The 17714-nt window shown below is 36.5% G+C and overlaps 1 protein-coding gene across 1 annotated transcript; it reads right to left on the bottom strand.

Annotated features, from left to right (window-relative positions):
* Window positions 1-786: 786 nt before the first annotated feature.
* LOC123248630 lies at window positions 787-17415 on the bottom strand. Its single transcript, XM_044677471.1, has 3 exons — window positions 17361-17415; window positions 15693-16085; window positions 787-1067 (listed from the first exon to the last, which is right to left on the bottom strand). The coding sequence occupies exons 1-3, from the start codon at window positions 17413-17415 to the stop codon at window positions 790-792; spliced, it is 726 nt and encodes a 241-aa protein (XP_044533406.1). The 3' UTR covers window positions 787-789.
* Window positions 17416-17714: the final 299 nt, after the last annotated feature.

Genomic DNA, 17714 nt, shown 5'->3' with positions numbered 1-17714 from the left:
AATTTTCCATTCTAACTATTTATCCTCATTAACTAGGTGCCAAGCACAGGAGTGTCTTAAGTTGGTGAAGACATATATATTGCTAGGGTCCTTTAAATTTGGGGGTGATGAAATAAAGATTTGATTGGCATGCCTTAGTTATGGCTTTGGCTACATTCAACAATACTCTGAGTGTATGGTCATTCATCTTTTTTGCAGATATTTCTCAGTTATACACTCCATCTGTGGATGATGTGTGATGTGAGTATGAGAGAGAGAGAGAGAGAGAGAGAGAGAGAGAGAGAGAGAGAGAGAGAGAGAGAGAGTCCTGTGTGTGTGTGTGTGTGTGTGTGTGTGTGTGTGTGTTTGTGAATGTAGGGTTTTTTCTACCTGTCTCAGAGCAGAGTGCTTGATTGGTACGTCCCTGAAGTAGAGATGATGACTGAACCCAGATGGGGAGAGTACTCTGTTCATTTTTTACCTTGTCCAGTAACAAAATGGTAACAATTCTTGGATTACCCATTATGTTCTCATAATCTCTTTGCTCTGTGATTTGTGTAGATAGATGAGAATTAAGTAGGTTCTTGCAAGAACATCCTAGGCTAGTTGCATTATTTATGTGTGCTGCAACATACTTGAACTTGAGGTACATTTCAAAGGTTTATGTTTACCCAGAACACAGGCATTTACAAATATAGCAGGTAGAAAACCCAAAGGAAATCACACTCCTCATTTAGTGCCATTTTTAACATAATTAACCTTTCAAGGAGTCTTCAGAAATTTCAGGTTTCGTAAACCACACTCCACATACTAAAAACTTTTTTTTCTTTGCCTTACCTCTGCCGGGGTGCTGGGATACTGCTGGGTAGTCGTCTGTGTCCAAGGCTTCTCTGTAATCCCGGTCATCTGCACATGAGGATCCCCAGTGCTGCTTATATGGTAATTTTCTGTGGCCTCCCTTGTGAGGACCTCTGTGACATTTCGAAGCAGATTCTTGGGGTTATAGGTAACAGCATTTGTGGTGATGGTGATCTTTGGAGGAGTGGTGTTTCTAGTGATCCTTGCTAAAGCTTCTCCACCCTGGGGAGCTAAAGGGAATAAAGGATAATGGCTAAAATCAACCTTACATTTAACTGACTCACCACAGAATGAACAATTTTACTTAGTAAGGAGAAAAGCTCTCTTATCATAGATGTGTTAGGGAACCAGATACTTATTTTTAACCATAGTTCTATGGAAAACAATAGTAGTCTAGTATGTTCTGAGAAGTGTAGTGGGATCAAATTGACTCATCTGACTTTAGTTCTTCTTGGGCAGAGAGGAATAACCTTAATAGAAGAAACTCCCAGATGAGGAAAAGTACCCTTTTCTAATGCAAGTTAAGATCCTTTCTACATAATTTGTAGTCCAATCAATCAGAAAGCATTTATTGAGTGCCTACTTTGTACCTGGCACTGTGCTAAGCAACAGGGATACAAAAAGAGTCAAAAGATAGTCCCTGCCCTCAAAGAGTTTACAATCTAATGGAGGCAGGATTTGAACTCAGATCTTCCTGACTCTGAGGTCAGTACTTTCTCCACTGCATCATTGTTTTCAAAACCACCCATAAGGGTGTCCTGTTTTTTCTAGAGCAGTGAAAGTTGTTGAAATTGCTACTATCAAAAGTGACTCAGTTTTGATAGAGATACACAAGAAAGATTCCAATTCTATGTTTTGGGTTGATTTCTTAAAATCTTTGGTGGATTAGACCAGTGGTTTCATCTAGGTGAAGAACTCCAGGTGAAGAATTTCTTCGACACTTATTGGTCAGTATTATCTCAGAAATTTATAGTTTTAGAGAGTTGCCTGGGATGTTGAAAAGTCAAGTAATTTGCCTAGGATCATAGAGCCAGTGTTTTGGAGAGAGGTCTTAAATTCAGGTTTTTCTGACTCTAAGGCCAGTTCTATCTATTATATGGCAAGAGCTCTGTTGAAATTTGCATAACACATGTATAATTTACTTTTACTTGCTGTCTCAGGAGGGAAGAGGAGAGGAAAAGAGGAAAAGAATTTGGTTCACAAAATGTTGAAAGCAAATATTTAAAAAAGTTTACATGTAATTGGGGAAAATACAATAGAATATTACTAGAATGAAAATGGAAAAATGAGAAAACCTCTAGATTTTAAAGATGGTCTTGATTATCATTGATCCTTATTTTGGACAGTCTTTGGAAAGTAGTGGGCATCTATATAAATAGCAGTGATACATCTTACCTAGCATCAATTATTCAAATCTGAAAATAGCTATGATTTCTGCCCGCTTACCCATTCAATGTTTTTGTACAGAAACTCTATTTTCTTTTCTTTCTAAAATATATGATTTATCAAATCATAAAATGCTAAAGCTGGAAGGAATGTAAGAAATAATTTATTTTTACATGTTACTGGTAAGGAAACAGGCCCACAGATGAATTGACTTCACTGAGGTTGCCAAACTATTTAGTCACAAAGTCTGAACTACAACTTAATTCTAATTATTTTACTATTGAGGGTTGGGCAAGTCAATTAAGGAAAAGAAAAGTAATATATAGTAATTTTATTTTATGTTGCTTTATTTTGCAAATATATTATGTGCATATATGTGTCTCATATATAAATATCATAAATATATATTTGCTTTGAAAATATATTATCACTGATTTTTGTAATGGATTCACCTATCTTCTATCACTGTGCTTTTTTTTCAAACTGTGCTACACAGAACTGTAGAGTTCTGAGAAGTATCTTTAGGAAACTCCTTAAAACTATTGCCAGGCAGCCATGTTTAACCTGTCTTCTCCATCATACCAGTGGTCAAGATTTGAAGAATATGAAAACCTATACAAATATGCAAGGTTTGGAAACTGTTCCTTGGGGGAAAATTTTTTAATGACTAGCCCTGTTCCCATTGTCTCCATAGTGCCAGAGGAAGTTCTTTTTCTCTGCCATTAGATAGTACCTCATTTTTTTCCTTTTGTAGAAGCCAGAGGGTAGTGTGTAGAAGCTGTAATAGCTGATGGATGAATTTACTGGAACATTTCTGCATAATTAGCTTTTTGTCCTTTTTTGAGTGAATACTTTGGGACTGTCTGGAGGGGACTCATATTTGGGGAGAAGGGATAGGGCATGACTGAAATGAACTCTCAGGTCTCTTCTCACTTTAAGATTCTATGACTGGAAGATTTCTAGGGGCACAGGCAGCCACTTGGAGGACACAGTTTGGACATACTTATTAACTCATTGGAATATCCTTTATTTGACATCATACAACCTTGAAATAGATCAACACTTTTACAAGGAACTCAAGCTATTGTTTATATCTCTTTTCCTTTTCTCAGGCAAACTCTTTGAAAAAGTTGTCCATACTTACTGTTTCTACTTCCTCTCCTCTAGCTCCTTTCTCAGCCTTTGTCAATCTGACTTCTGACCTCCTCACTCAGCTAAAATTGTTCTCTGCAAAGTTACCAATGACCTATTAATTGCCAGACCTCACAGTCTGTTCTCAGTTGTTGTCCTTTCTGGTCTCTTTCCTACATTTGACATTATTTGCCACCTTCTGGTTTCTTCTCTAGGCTCTTATGGTTCTTTGATCTTTTTTTTTTTTTAAATTTTAAACCCTTAACTTCTGTGTATTGACTTATAGGTGGAAGAGTGGTAAGGGTAGGCGATGGAGGTCAAGTGACTTGCCCAGAGTCACACAGCTGGGAAGTGTCTGAGGCTGGATTTGAACCTAGGACCTCCCGTCTCTAGGCCTGGCTCTCACTCCACTGAGCTACCCAGTTGCCCCCTGTTCTTTGATCTTTTGTTTTTTTTCCTCCTGAACTGATCACTTCTGAGTCTTTTGCTGACTGTTCATCTCACACTGCCTAACTGTGGTTTAGGGCATTCTCTTCTAGTTTGTTTCTGTTCTTTCTATACTTTCTGATTCCATCCTTAACCTTATTCATTTCTTTATATTCTTACTCAGTGACCTCACCAGCTCCCAAGTGTTTAACTATCATTTCCATGTAGATAAAGCACAGATCTTTATCTCCAGTCTTAAGATCCTTGTCTCACAAACTGAGTATCAAATATTGTATATTGAACTATCCCAGACATCTCAAATGCAACATGTATAAAACAGAACTTATTATCTTCCTTCCCATCCTCTGACCTCAACTCTCTTCTTCTCTTGCAAACTTCTCTGTTTCTATTGGTGGCATCACCATCCTTCTAATCCCCTTCCCCAGATTCCTAGCCTTGGCATTATTTCCCCTCCCCACTCCCCCTGAATCCATCTATCCAATAAGTTACCAAATATTGACATTTTTACCTGCATTACATTTCTTGTATCCACTTCTCCCTAAGACTCATCTGGCCACCACCTTAGTTCAGGCCCTAATCATCTCTCTTCTGAAATACTGAAATGTCTTCTTAATTGATCCTTGCCTTGAACTGAGTCTTTCCCTCTCTCTACTCCATCCTCCACTCAGTTGCCCAAGTGATTTTCCTTGAGCTCAGGTCTGACTCTCCAAGTCACACTCCTAACTCATGACACTGCAGTGGTTTCCTGTTGCTTCTAGGATTGCTTTTGGCTTAGATTTTAAAGCCCTTCACAACTTGGCTACCACTGAACTTTCTAGTCTCAACATAAATAAACCCCCTCTGGCACACTACTGTGCTCCTCCTTCAACTGCCACGTATTGACAAGGGGTAGCTCTCATGCCTGGAACACTCTTTCCTCACTTCTTTCTCATGGTATTTCTTTCTTCCTTCTAAGATTGTCTTTTATAGAAAATCTTGCCTCTTTTTTACTACCTGCCTGTGAAATCTCCCCCTATACTACTTGAATTTTTTTATATTTATTCTTTATTGACTTACAGCATGGCTTAATGGATAAAGAGCTAGCTTGGAAATCAGAAGATTTGAGTTCAAGGGCTATTTCAGGGCTGTATTGTTCATGTGACTGTGACCAAGTCAGTTAACCTTTCAATAGGCTACATAATTCTTCAAGACTTTAAGTTTCTGAGAAGACACTTAATTGTATTGGTAAGGTACTGGTCTTCCCTATACCAAAGAAATCACAGGTCCAGATAGGGATCCCCTCTACTTTTTAGAACCCCTCTCTACTTATAACTTTCCTGATAAAATATGAGTTCTCTTGGAACAGGAACTAATTCATTTTTATCTTTGTGTTCTCAGCCTAGAACCTACCTAGAACAGTGCCTGGCACAGAGGAGACACTTTATAAATATTTCTTGATGATTTGACTCTGTAGAACCAGTCATATTCCTTAGGTGGACAAAGATTTTGGTTTGTTTTCTCCCTTATTTTCTTACACTTCACTCACTTTCCAGGAGGATTTGAAGGAGCACAATTTTGTTTTATCTAGTGCTGCTTGAAATAAGTGATCATTAGCTTGGGTTCTAAGATCCTCAAAGACATTTTGTTTGTAGTAATGAGATTTGCCCTGTGCTACTCCATTGGAATGACTATCATTGAGGCCAATTTTAGCTCTCCAACCCTCCAAAAAGATTTAATGACTGGGTTAGGAGACACAGAAGCTTCCAAATATGATTACCTAGTATGTAATTATAATGTCTTAGCATGCCAACCTATGATTACCTCTGCACCATAAGTAGCAGTTGGTGAGGTTTCATCCTGAGATGAACATTATTGTTTTATGTGTCAACTCAAATATTTAAAGCAATCAATGAAGCAAAAGTACCGTGAATATTAGAGGGATACTTCAGAAATCCTTTCTGATGGCTCTTCTATGAGTAAGGAGATTTGATTAGATTTTGAGTTTCTTCAAAGCAATTTTTAAAGATGACCTACAATTTTCTTTCATTTGAGTCACACACATACAACATGTACATTTGCATAGGCTATATGTATGTATGTGTGTATGTATCACAACTTAAAATCAAAAAGGTCCACTTTCCATCATCAACCACAAGATTTTTCCAAAGAAAGAACTAGGGATGGCTCTCAGCTCATATCCCATTATTTCGTGTCTATGTTTTTAACACTCACATTATGCTACTTAGGAAATGAGAAAATCATGTCAACCTCAGTGTCTAGTTTCTCTAGTCTTGTGGACTTAAGCCATAAACTAAAGAGAACCACGATTGGGATGAATTAATATTTTTTGTGCATGCCTTGAGAGTTGAAAGAAGAAAGGAGGAGTACAAGTCCTCATCCTAGAAATGTCTACTATGTCTCCCAACAAGTCATTTATACATCCTGAACTCTTATGGGAAAAGTACTACAAAACTACTTAAATAAATATCGGAGAGTTGAATGTATTAGTGGTACAAAATTAATTTTTATAAAGGTATATGTTATATTTCAATGGTATAGTGGCTAGTATTTTTACAATATTGAGAGGCAATTATTCACGTAGTGGAAAAATACACAGAGAGTTTAAAAACTTCAATATTAATTTAATTGTTAATATACTTCCTTCATTATGACATTTTCCTTACAGAAGGTTAGGTAGGTATCTTTATCTTAGGTCTAATCTGAGGAGTTTAGTAAAATGACTTTAAAAATTTTCCATATTCTTTGTGAATAAGTTTTAATTAACCTTTAAAATCATCTTGGTTCTATGCTTGAAGAGAATATATGTATGAAACAACTGAAATCAGATTCAGAAGAGAGTAGGATTTTTATTCTATGTAGGTAGCAGCATGGTACAGTGAAAGTATGTTGAAGTATAAGAACTTGGGTTTGAATCTTGACTCTCCAATTTACAGTCTGAGTGATCATGGACAAACAACTTTTTTAGATTTTAGTTTCCTCTTCTACAAAATGAGATTATGTATGTATGTATGTGTGGGATGGGGATTGATTACATATGAGAAACAAGGTCCTTTCAAACTCTGAATCTATGATCTTATGAAAGTAATTACCTTATATAGTCCCTGAGGGATAGTATTTAATTAAGATTCCAATGTATTATCTTACCCAAAACATATGTGTGTGCCTGGGTGTATGTATATGTATGTATTATAGTTTTTGAATTAATCTATGATAGGACTCAAGACAATAAGTAAGAGAATGGACTTTTGGTGCCATTACAATAACAATGAGATAGGGATAGGAACTGGATTTGTGACTTCTTTGATAGAAGTAGCTCCTAGATGAGGAAACTCTTTTACCAATGCAGGTCAATAGCTTCTTTGAAACCTAAAATCTTAGAGTTGTCTAGGGGTACTGAGAAATTAGATTGCTTACCCAGAGCTATACAGCCAGAGGCTGGATTTGAATCAAGGGCTAACAGCTTTTAAGATCAGCTCTCTGTTCACTATGACACACACTTTCTCATGAAGATCATTGTAATTTCCCCTTAAAAGTGCAATGTAAGATTAAAATTGATATCAAATAACTCCAAATATTATATTTTATAATCACTCGAAGTAGAAGGAATAAAAGGACAAAAGTAAAAGCCTTTGTAAAATCTACTTTCCCATTTGTGATCAAGGGAAGAGAGTGAGAGGGTGTAGCTACACAAAATTTATATCCTCCCTACGTTAGCACATAATATAAGAAGGAACATGGGAAGCTGGGAAAGAGAGTTCCTGGGGAGCAAATACTAATTATGTAATATGAAGAAGATAGTGTTTAATTTAGCATATATTCTCCCTTCCATGATACTTAAAAAGCATTAAGGAGATGTTTAAGTGTATCTGTTTGGCTCATCTTAGTAACAATTGTTTTAGAGCAAGGAGAAAATAATCTGCATTAATTAAACCTTCAGGGTACCTTTTTTGTCGATGGTGGCAGAATTAGCAGTCTGTGTTTTAGATGCAGTTCATTCTTTGACAAAAAGGCAAACTAAGTCATAGGGTAGTTAAACAATGAAATGCAAATGAGAATATGCAATGAATATAGTTGTGTCTATATTCTTGGTTCCTGAAAATGGATCATAACATTTTGACTACCTTTGGTGAAAGTTACTTTGGTGTATCCATCTTAAAGCCTCATGCATCTTCATTCCTCATGACCATTTTTAGTAAAGGTGATGAGGATGGGCAGGAAAAGGATATGTATGTGCCGAGATAGAGATGAGAGATATACAGAGAGATAATACAGAGATAGAGATAAGAGATCAGAGACAGAAAGAAATGATATAGAAATAGGAGTAGAGATACATGTAGAGAAGGAAAGACATCCTATGTTGTGTTTATGTGTATGCATGAATACATTTCTGTAAGCTATCTAACTAAACCAATGGATTGAAGGTAGTAAAGGGGGGAGGAAGAAGTAAGATGCACAGTTTAGAGCATTTAGGAAAGTTTACAGATTGATAGGACTGAAGAAAGCTGAGAAAATCTTGTTTCTAAGAAAATGGAATGACAGAATTTAAGCACAACCGAGCCAGTCATCTCAGTCTTCTTCACAAAAAGATTGGACTTCTAATGGTTAGTTGTTTGGCACACAGTAAGTGCATAATAAATGCTTTTTAGTCAATTAATTCATCAAAAGAGTATTTGAAGAAATAACAACCCTAGAAGGGATGCACCTTAATCAGTCAACTAACATTTATTAAGCACCTTCTATATGCCTAGTGTAAGGGCCAGCATGTAAGGGGGGAGGTGTGTGTATACACTTCTGGTGATTAAATCTAAAATGGGCTGGGGAGAGTTAATCCCATCTTCACACTAGGAACTAAATTCTGGAGATACAAAGAAAGGACTGTGTTCTATAGTCCCTGCTCTCCTGGAGGTGGAATGGTGGAGACAGTCTAATGGTGGGGACAGCTTGCAAACAACTATATACAGAAAAGATCTAGAAAGGATAAATTGGTGGGGAATCTTAGAGGGAAGGGACCAAAATTGAGAAGGCTGTAAAAAGGTGTCATGAAGAAGGAAGGATTTTAGTTGAGACTACAAGGAAGCCAGGGGGCACAGATCCCAGGTGCGGGGATCAGTCTATTTGAATTTAACATTCAAATGAATATTTATTAAGCATCTACTGCATGCTAGTTGTTGTGTTAGGCATTGAGGTATTACGACAAATATGAAACTATCATTATTCTCAAGGAGCTCACGTTTTGCTGGTGAAATTATTTAGTGGAGCCATGACCTAAGTCTAGAAAAGAGTCCCTCTGCATTCTGCTCTTTCTTGTCAGTGGGTTTTCTTCCCAGTTTCTAACTGTTATGATCACTAATAAAGTACTTTCTCTTACTCTCTTAGCATATGACTGCTTTAATAGTTCAATATGGAGGGTATTAATTTTCGAATAAAGATGAAATATAACATAAAGTAATAGTTATATAAATAGCCTCCCCAGCAAAATGTCTTACTAGTTCAACAAAATCTGTGAAATAGCTGAAAAATTGCCCCTGATCAGAGAATTCAAAATTAAAGATGCAAGCAGCTTCAGAAGGCAAAACATACATAGTCCATATACATATATATATATATATACATTAGCTAAGCACTTTATATAGGTTATCATTTGAACCTTACTACAAAATTGCAAAGTAGACACAATAGATTTTGTTATCTTCACTTTAGAGAAGGGAAAACGGAAGCTCAAAGATATCATCTAATTTGCTCAGAGTATTAGAGTTAGTGTCAGAGAAAGTATGTGAACTCAAATCTGCAAGTTCTGCATGTTATCTGTTACTTGGTACCCTCTCAAAAAATAAATGTCAATCAGTTGACTGGTAGTGAGTTCCTGGTCACAGAAAGTCTTTAAGTAAATGCTAAATAGCCATCTTTGGTGGTTGCCAAAGGAGTTTAAGTTTTAGATAGGAGTTGGACTAAATGATATTGGTCACATCTAGATAACATTAGGTAACTAGATAACAACTAGAGAACTAGTTCCAAGTACCAAATGTCAGATAGCTGGCTACCATATATAAATATTTAATCTTCCAGACTTTTTAAAAGCTTCATGAATGCCTGGTGTCATATAGATAAAACATTTGGAAAACAGATTTATTTTTTGCTACACACCTGGATATTTGGTATTGAATTGGTAGGGGGTTTCTAATCTGTCTTCCCTCCCTGCCCCCATCTTCTGTTATTGAAAGTGAGTTTTAGGTGAGCCTGTTCAATTGAGTTTCATTTGCAAGACAATGCCACATATAGCTCTGATGGTAAAGCAACATATTTCAATCCTAGGATCAGTTGTTCTTCTAGTATGGAAGCATTATGTAGCGGAAGAGTCCTAATTTTAGAATCAGAAGACATGGGTTTAAATCTTGACTCAGGTTCTGCCTGACCTTTGGGTAAATCAGTTCCCCTACCTGAACTTAATTTTCCTCCCTTTTAAAATAAAGATGTTGGACTAGGAGATGTTACTGTGGTCACAAAACTCCCAAGTGGAGTGTGTAACAGAATGATTGGACTTGGGCAGAAAAAAACCAGCAAGGCTTGCAATACTGAGATGAAATGGAACTTGGAGCAGCCCCAGGAAGATGTTGGAAGATCCCAATGTGAAGGAAGGGGCCAGAGGAGGAGGAGTTCCAACTGTAAGTTCACTCCTGAGCTAACTCTGACCTGGGGGGTTAGGTGAAGGGAGGTGGGTGTGTTTGGTTCTGGAGTGAATCTGGCTCCTCTGTACCCCTATATTTGAGTCTATTTGAAGATCACAACTGCCAACATCATTTCAACAAGCTTCAAATTATCATCCAAGAAGACTTTGACACTGCACTTCTCCATTTTTTATCGAAGAGCTCAAATTCCCCAAGGCGGGGAAGCAGGCTCAAAGGGGAGACCCTTTCTGGATCCTGCTTGATTCATTTATCCCTATTACTCCCCTTTTGTATTAGGTTATTGAATAGTAATTAGGATATTATAGGGGGTGAGGAACAAGTACTGAGATCAAGCCACAAAGGAGATCCAGTGCTGCCTACCCCAGGGGGAAGTTCATAGTTGTTAGTGAAGGCTATCCCTTTTACCCTCATTCCTGATTCCCCATATCCTTTCCCTTCCCTGAACCCCCAAAACTTTATCTTCACAATAAATCCCTGTTCAGCTATATTAGTTACATTGATTAGAGTTTGGAGTAGGGACCTTGAGCAGGGAGCTATCGTTGGGTGGCTGAAGGGATGTTTTAGAACACCATTCACCATCTTGAGGAAAAAAGTTTGGGAGGTGCTTGGGGGAGGCTGGTCAGTGGCTCTGAACATTGGACAGAAGTCACATAGGATTCAAACTATTCCTAACACCTTCCTACATCATCTCCTCTACCGCCCTTCCAGTTTGGGGAGCCTCCATCCGAATTATACCCTCAAATGTTTTCCTAGTAGGGAGGGGGAGTAAGCAACTTTGGCCAAGGAGTTCCAGTCAAGTGGAGGTCCTCAAATCACACCCCCACTGTCTGATAGCCCCTTCCTACAAGTTGGAACTACACTAAAATGTATTTGGGAAATATTTAACAAAAAACACAAAAATAAAATAAAGTGAGGCAACTAGGTGACTCAGTGGTAGAGAACTAGTCCTGGATAAAGGAAGTCCTAGGTTCAAATCTGGCCCCAGATACTTCCCAGCTGTGTGATCCTGGGCAAGTCACTTAACTCCAGTTGCCTATCCTTTACTTCGCTTCTGCCTTGGAACTGATACTTAGCTTCAATTCTAAGACAAAAAATTTAAAAATTTAAAAAATACAATAGAACACCAATAAATATTAATACTAGATTTCTTTTGTCTATCTGCAGGCACCAGGAATCCCTTTCTACTTGAGCTTGAAATCTTTGGATTAGATGATTTCTGAGGTGTCTGATTCCTAACTCCCAAGAAAGTAGAGCCACCATATAGATTTGTGGGGAAGCAAGGAATTTTTTCCTTCCAATCACATAGGCCTGTCATAAGCCTGAATTTACAAAAACACAATAGGCCCAACTAAAAATTCAGTGTATAATTTATGGGAGAAGGTGAAATAGATTATATTGTTTACAAGTTTCCTGTTCTTTTTTTTTTTTTGAATAGTTGGAACTTGGTAAACTTGAGTTATTGAAAATGAATCACATCCAATTCTACTATATTAATGAAGACAAGAGAGATCATGTAACTCAGTTGATAGACAAATGGCCTTAGAATTTGGTTCAGGTCATATAAAATACTAGAGGTATGACAACCAGCAAATCATTTAATCTCTTAGTGTCCCATAAAATTGTCTAAGACTATTTATTAGTTACCAATTGAGTTTCTTCATCAATTGAAGGAGTTCTTATATAGGACTTTTTACACCAATAAAATCAAAGATCCAAATTTCCTTGCTCTAACAATCATACCAAAAAAAAAACCCCAGACTCTCTTCTTGTGTCAGATATGTAATAATGATAATTTTTCTAACAGAAGGCACCAGACCTGATGATTACTGCCTCTTGAGATCACATTATGCCTTTTTTTCACTGTTTAGTAGTTTTAAAAATTTCATTTGGTTGGGTAAGAAGTGAAAGATTAGCCAAGCCAACATTCCTGACATAAAATTGCTTTGTTCTACAATGGCAAGGATGGGGTCTAAAATAGCTTTCTCCTACTAATTTCTTCATGCCTTATGTTTAGCCCTTTCTAGAAGATCAAATTATACTACCTTAAAAGCCTACGGGGATAGTGATTATCTAAAATGAAATATTAAATAAAAAGCCTATTTTTTTACTTATTCCTTTTCATAGTATGCCATATTGATTAGAATATTCCTGATTATTGCTATTTATGAGCCTATACAATGAAACAGCAAGATAATTTTTTAATAGAGCACAGTTTGTTATATAACACTGTCTGTTTCCATACAATGCTAATAAATGTGGATGAAAAGTTAAAAATTCAGGCAATCACTTGGACATTGGTACAATGCCAAACATCTGGATGTTTCCAAATGCCCAGATGTTTGTCATCATGTTGACAGGGTATTCCAATGATTGACTGAATGTCCCACTTTTTGTCCACATGTTTTAGCATTCTGGAGACATGGCTTCAGTTCTCACAGAAAAACAGCTGTGGTACCCTTATTATTTTTAATTAATTGAAAAGAATGATGTTTTTAAAGGATCCAATATACTAGGAACATTTCTTCCATTTTCCAAAGTGTAAACATTCACTACATTATCTAAGGCAGTATTTGAACTTCATTTAGAGAGTTGGAGACTGGCTAACCAGTCCTGACTTTTCTCTAAGCAAGCAATATTATATATTTTTCTAAAGTGTAAATGTTTCAAACATGTCAGGTGGCCAGGCTGGGCAATATCCCTTCTTGCTGTACCTTTGGTTCTAGATGAGGTATACTTTCCCATAAGAATTGTGTAGAAATAGGAAGCTTTTCTTAAAGCAAAAAAGGGAAGACTGATTTTTCATCTTTCATTGAATCATAGGGGTGATGAAGGGAAACTTGATGAGTCTCCTTTTCCCCTCCCCTTCCACCCACCAAATATATTCCACTTTTAGGCATGCATGATACAGTTTAGAGTTTTAACCAATACAATTTGTTCTCTATCACTTTGGAGAGAAGACGTTTACAAAGGTTGGTTAGCGAGAATGAAGATGAACACCAACTGGATCAAGTCAGCATCAATAATTTGATGTTTCCCTGACACCTCATCTCATCTCTGTGGATTCTCTCTCTAGCAGTGTAGCTGGCCAATTCACCACACCTTTTTCTTCTAGATAATTCTCATTCATAGCCCTTGGTCAGTCCTTCACAGAGGACCCACTTCTCATTCTTGGACTGTCTACCTGTTGTCTTTCATTCTCACTCTATCACTGAACTACCTCTTTCCCCCTTTAAACCTCACTAATCTTGACAATTTATCAGTAATTAGGTGTTTCTTTAACTACTTTAATAAAGCCATTTGGAGCTTTGGTTGTTTTGTTGTTTAGTTGTTTCAGTTGTGTCTGACTTCATGACCTCAATTGGGGTTTTCTTGGCAAAGATATTGGAGTGATTTACCATTTCCTTCTCCAGCTCCTTTTATAGATGAAGAAATTGAGACAAATGGGTAAGTGACTTGGCCATGGTCAAATAGCTAATAAGTGTTTGAGGCTGGATTTTAACTCAGATTTTCCTGACTGCAGGTCCAACGCTGTATCCAGTGTATCACCTTGCTGGTTGTTTACTATATCTTATTTGGAGAATGTAAATGGATAGTACAAAGCTATGTATACGTTAGGTATTTAATAAATGCTTTTGTTGAATGAAGGAAATGAAGCAAAACATAAAAAGTGGGATGGGCCAGACAGACCTGAGACCAAGGAATTTATATCTGAAACAGAACTGTGTTATTCTTTTCCTGCTCCTCTCTCTGTATCCCCCCACTTATGGGAAGTGCAAATAAGGACCAAAATGATAGAAAGGAGACTGGGAGAAAGTGAAGCAATGGTCTTGGGTCATAAGATCTAGATTTAGAGGTGAAGTCCCTACTTTAGAAGCCATCTAATCCAGTCCAACATCATCGACAAATGAGAAAATTCAGTTCTAAATTCAACTAAATCTCAGTGTATACGTGTATATGAAATGCGTACGCGTGAGATTATGGGTCTACAAGTATTTAGATATGTTCTTACCTAGATCAGCAACTCAGTGGATTTTGATTTGTCAGTATCATTTCTATTCTCATCCTAAACATTTATTTATTCATCTGTTTACAATGAAAGGCTCTTAGCAAAATGAAGACCACTGAAGAAAAAGAAAAGATTCCCCCCAAAACAAAATGTACCATTTGGTCAAATTCAACAAATACCATTTTGGTGTTCTGGGTGATTCTAATGAGAACAGCAATCATCAGTTAAATAAATAGCCTGTAAGGCTGAGAAGTGTCAACCCATACATATGCAAATGTTTCATTTCCTCAACATATATTGATGGCTGATGGACTTTAGCTGTAGTTCATATATAGTGACACATTTTACATATGTGTACACGGTCATACATAATGGCATACATCATAAACACACACGTGTCTTTTTCAACAGAGATTGATGATTGATGACCTTTAGCCATAGTTCATTTATATTCACACATTTACATGTAAAACCATGCACATATGCACATATATAAATGTAATCTTTTAAAGAAAAATTTCTTAAGAAAATAATCTCATCCAGACATCTATCTATCCTCCTCAACATAGATTAATGGTTTACAGCCATTAGCCATGGTAATGTTTATATCGACACATTTATATATATATATATACATATATACATATTATATAAAATATATTACATATATATAATATATATCCCCACATTTATATATATTTACTTTTATATTTATATTATATATATAAATATGGGGATGCATTATATATATGAAATATATATATATAAATGTGGGGATATATGTATCTATATATATAAACATAAATGCACAGATATAAATGTATTTTTTTCTCAAGGAGGAAAATTTTTGCCCATATTAGTGAGGTTGCGGACTCCATTAAACCTTTAAAATATGACTTAAAATATGACTATTAGTTCAGCTAATATGAATCTTCTCCTAACTAGATCTAAGCTGTAGAGTTTTCTTGCATTTAAAAAAGATATTTAGCAGACGGGAAGTCCTCGGTTCAAATCTGACCTCAGATACTTCCTAGCTGTGTGACCCTGGGCAAGTCACTTAACCCCCATTGCCTAGCCCCTACTACTATTCTGCTCTGGAACCAATATTTAGTATTGATTCTAAGACAGAAGGTAAGGGTTAAAAAAAAAAAAGGCATCTATAAGAACTTTTGGGATTCATCCTTAAAGGAGTGGCTCACCTTTCTTTAAGCACAGACTTTCATTGGTAGATTCTCCTTTCTCATTGACATCTATTTTCATCCAGCTATCGAGGTATTTTCTGTCCTTCTTGACCACTACCCTGTTGCCTTGCTTCTTGAGGAAGAAGGAGGAATTTGTGACCTCCAGGAATCCTTCTTTATCATGGCAGTTCCATGTGGGTGCCTGAGAACAGTTGAGGAAGATGGCAGCTGGAGAACGGTAAGCTAAGGAGGAGATGCCCAGACACTGGGAAGATTTAACATGGAGAAGTTTTTCATCCTCTGTCCACATCCACTGTTGATTTTGACTGGTCACATTGCACAAGGCCACAGATACTCTCTTATTTTCATAAAGGCATTGTTGTTTCCGAACGTGGATAATCTGAAAACCCTCTGGAAGATGGAAAATCCCATAAAAATATAATATAGGCTTGGTCCACTTAAAATAAATCATAAACCCCTCAAAAGAAAATATTAAAGAAGAGAAAAATTCCTTTTGCTTTATTTCAGTATATATACTCAGACTTAATTGAAATGGCTTAACGTCATGAGAATATTTTAAAATATCAAAAAATCTCAGTAACTCCCTTTTATTTTACTTTCATCCAGTTTACCATCAGGAAAGGAAAGAAAATACATATTTTTTTCTAAACCAATAATAAAATGAAACTTGGAGGAAAAACAAATCATCCTAGAAATTTGGATTGACCCTTTAGCTAGATTCAGGATATAGAAATTCAGGAAAATTCATGTTCCTTTTTCACTAAATACACCTACTTTTTCCATCTTATCCCTTTCCCCCACTCCAGAGAAACCCCCTTTGCCTCAATTTATATATTCCCACATTGAAAATTATTTTGAATATAAATTGAGTCAGGAAAGGGATGGAAAAACACCCATTGTCAAATATGCCCTCCCTAGTTAATTAATACATTATTGACTAGTCCAGGCATAGTTTTAATTATAGCACATAAAATTTTATTCCTTAATTTCTCAATTATGTTTCCATTTCTCTTAATTTTTTTTACCAACTTTATACTATAATCCCTAAAATACTAATTCATATGAATTAGAAAAAAATAATTATTTTTTAAACTATCCAATTATTTTTAAAACAGGGTAGTTAAGATTAGACACTTATACATAGATTCAAAGCCAACAACAATTTTTAGTGCTCTCTTCCTCACCACCCACCACCCCTCCCCCATTTTGGCCAAATCTCCAGCCTTCCCAAATAAAGTATAATTACCATATCCCCTTTGATTATATTTTAAAGGGTTCTTTTTAAAAGTTTCTTATAATTAAGTATAGTCAGGTCTTGAGAAAAATCCTCTGAACATTGGACATATTACAAACTGTTAATAAATATTAATAATATCTCCTCCTCCTCAAGGTACTTTAGCACACTGGTATGTTATTACCATGTCTTTCTGGGAGAAATAAAAGTTTATGTGGAATTCAAGCAGAAGGTTTATTTTCTTTTGTAAAAAAAATCTAAACAGGACTGGTATACTTGGCCCTTTCCAATCCCTTCCCTCATCGTCCCTGGATAGAATGAAGAGAACAGGCTCCATTTCCGTCACATTTCAGACATTTTTAAAAGCCCAGGGCATTGTCAGCTAGATGGGGAAGAAATGCCTCTGATACTCTGAGGGTAATTTCACTTACCTGAATTCCCAAAGATCACGAAGGTAAAAATCAGCATGTAAAATATAGGCTCCATTTTCGACTTAACAACTCTTCATGCTTCACTTGGGGGGGGAGAAAAATCCTCCCAGATAAGAGAAGCAAAGGCTAGGAAGGAAATGTGCCTTCATGGTGGGGGGGAAAAGTCAGTGACGAGCACTTCCTTCTATTCAATTGTTTGGGGGAGTTTTATACCAGATTGTCCTTTCGTCTGTTTCCTTAGAATGAAGTGAACTATGACTATCCCCTTTTTTTATGCAGACAAAAAAATTTCCAGACATAAAGAGTAGACAAACCACTGAGTCTGCACCCAAAGTCATTTTGACAGATGGAGTC

The sequence above is a fragment of the Gracilinanus agilis genome, chromosome 5 (genome assembly GCF_016433145.1).
Source record: "Gracilinanus agilis isolate LMUSP501 chromosome 5, AgileGrace, whole genome shotgun sequence".
NCBI classification, from domain to species: Eukaryota; Metazoa; Chordata; class Mammalia; order Didelphimorphia; family Didelphidae; genus Gracilinanus; species Gracilinanus agilis.
The sequence above is the reverse complement of the archived record's forward strand: the minus strand, read 5'-3'. Positions and strand labels throughout refer to the sequence as shown.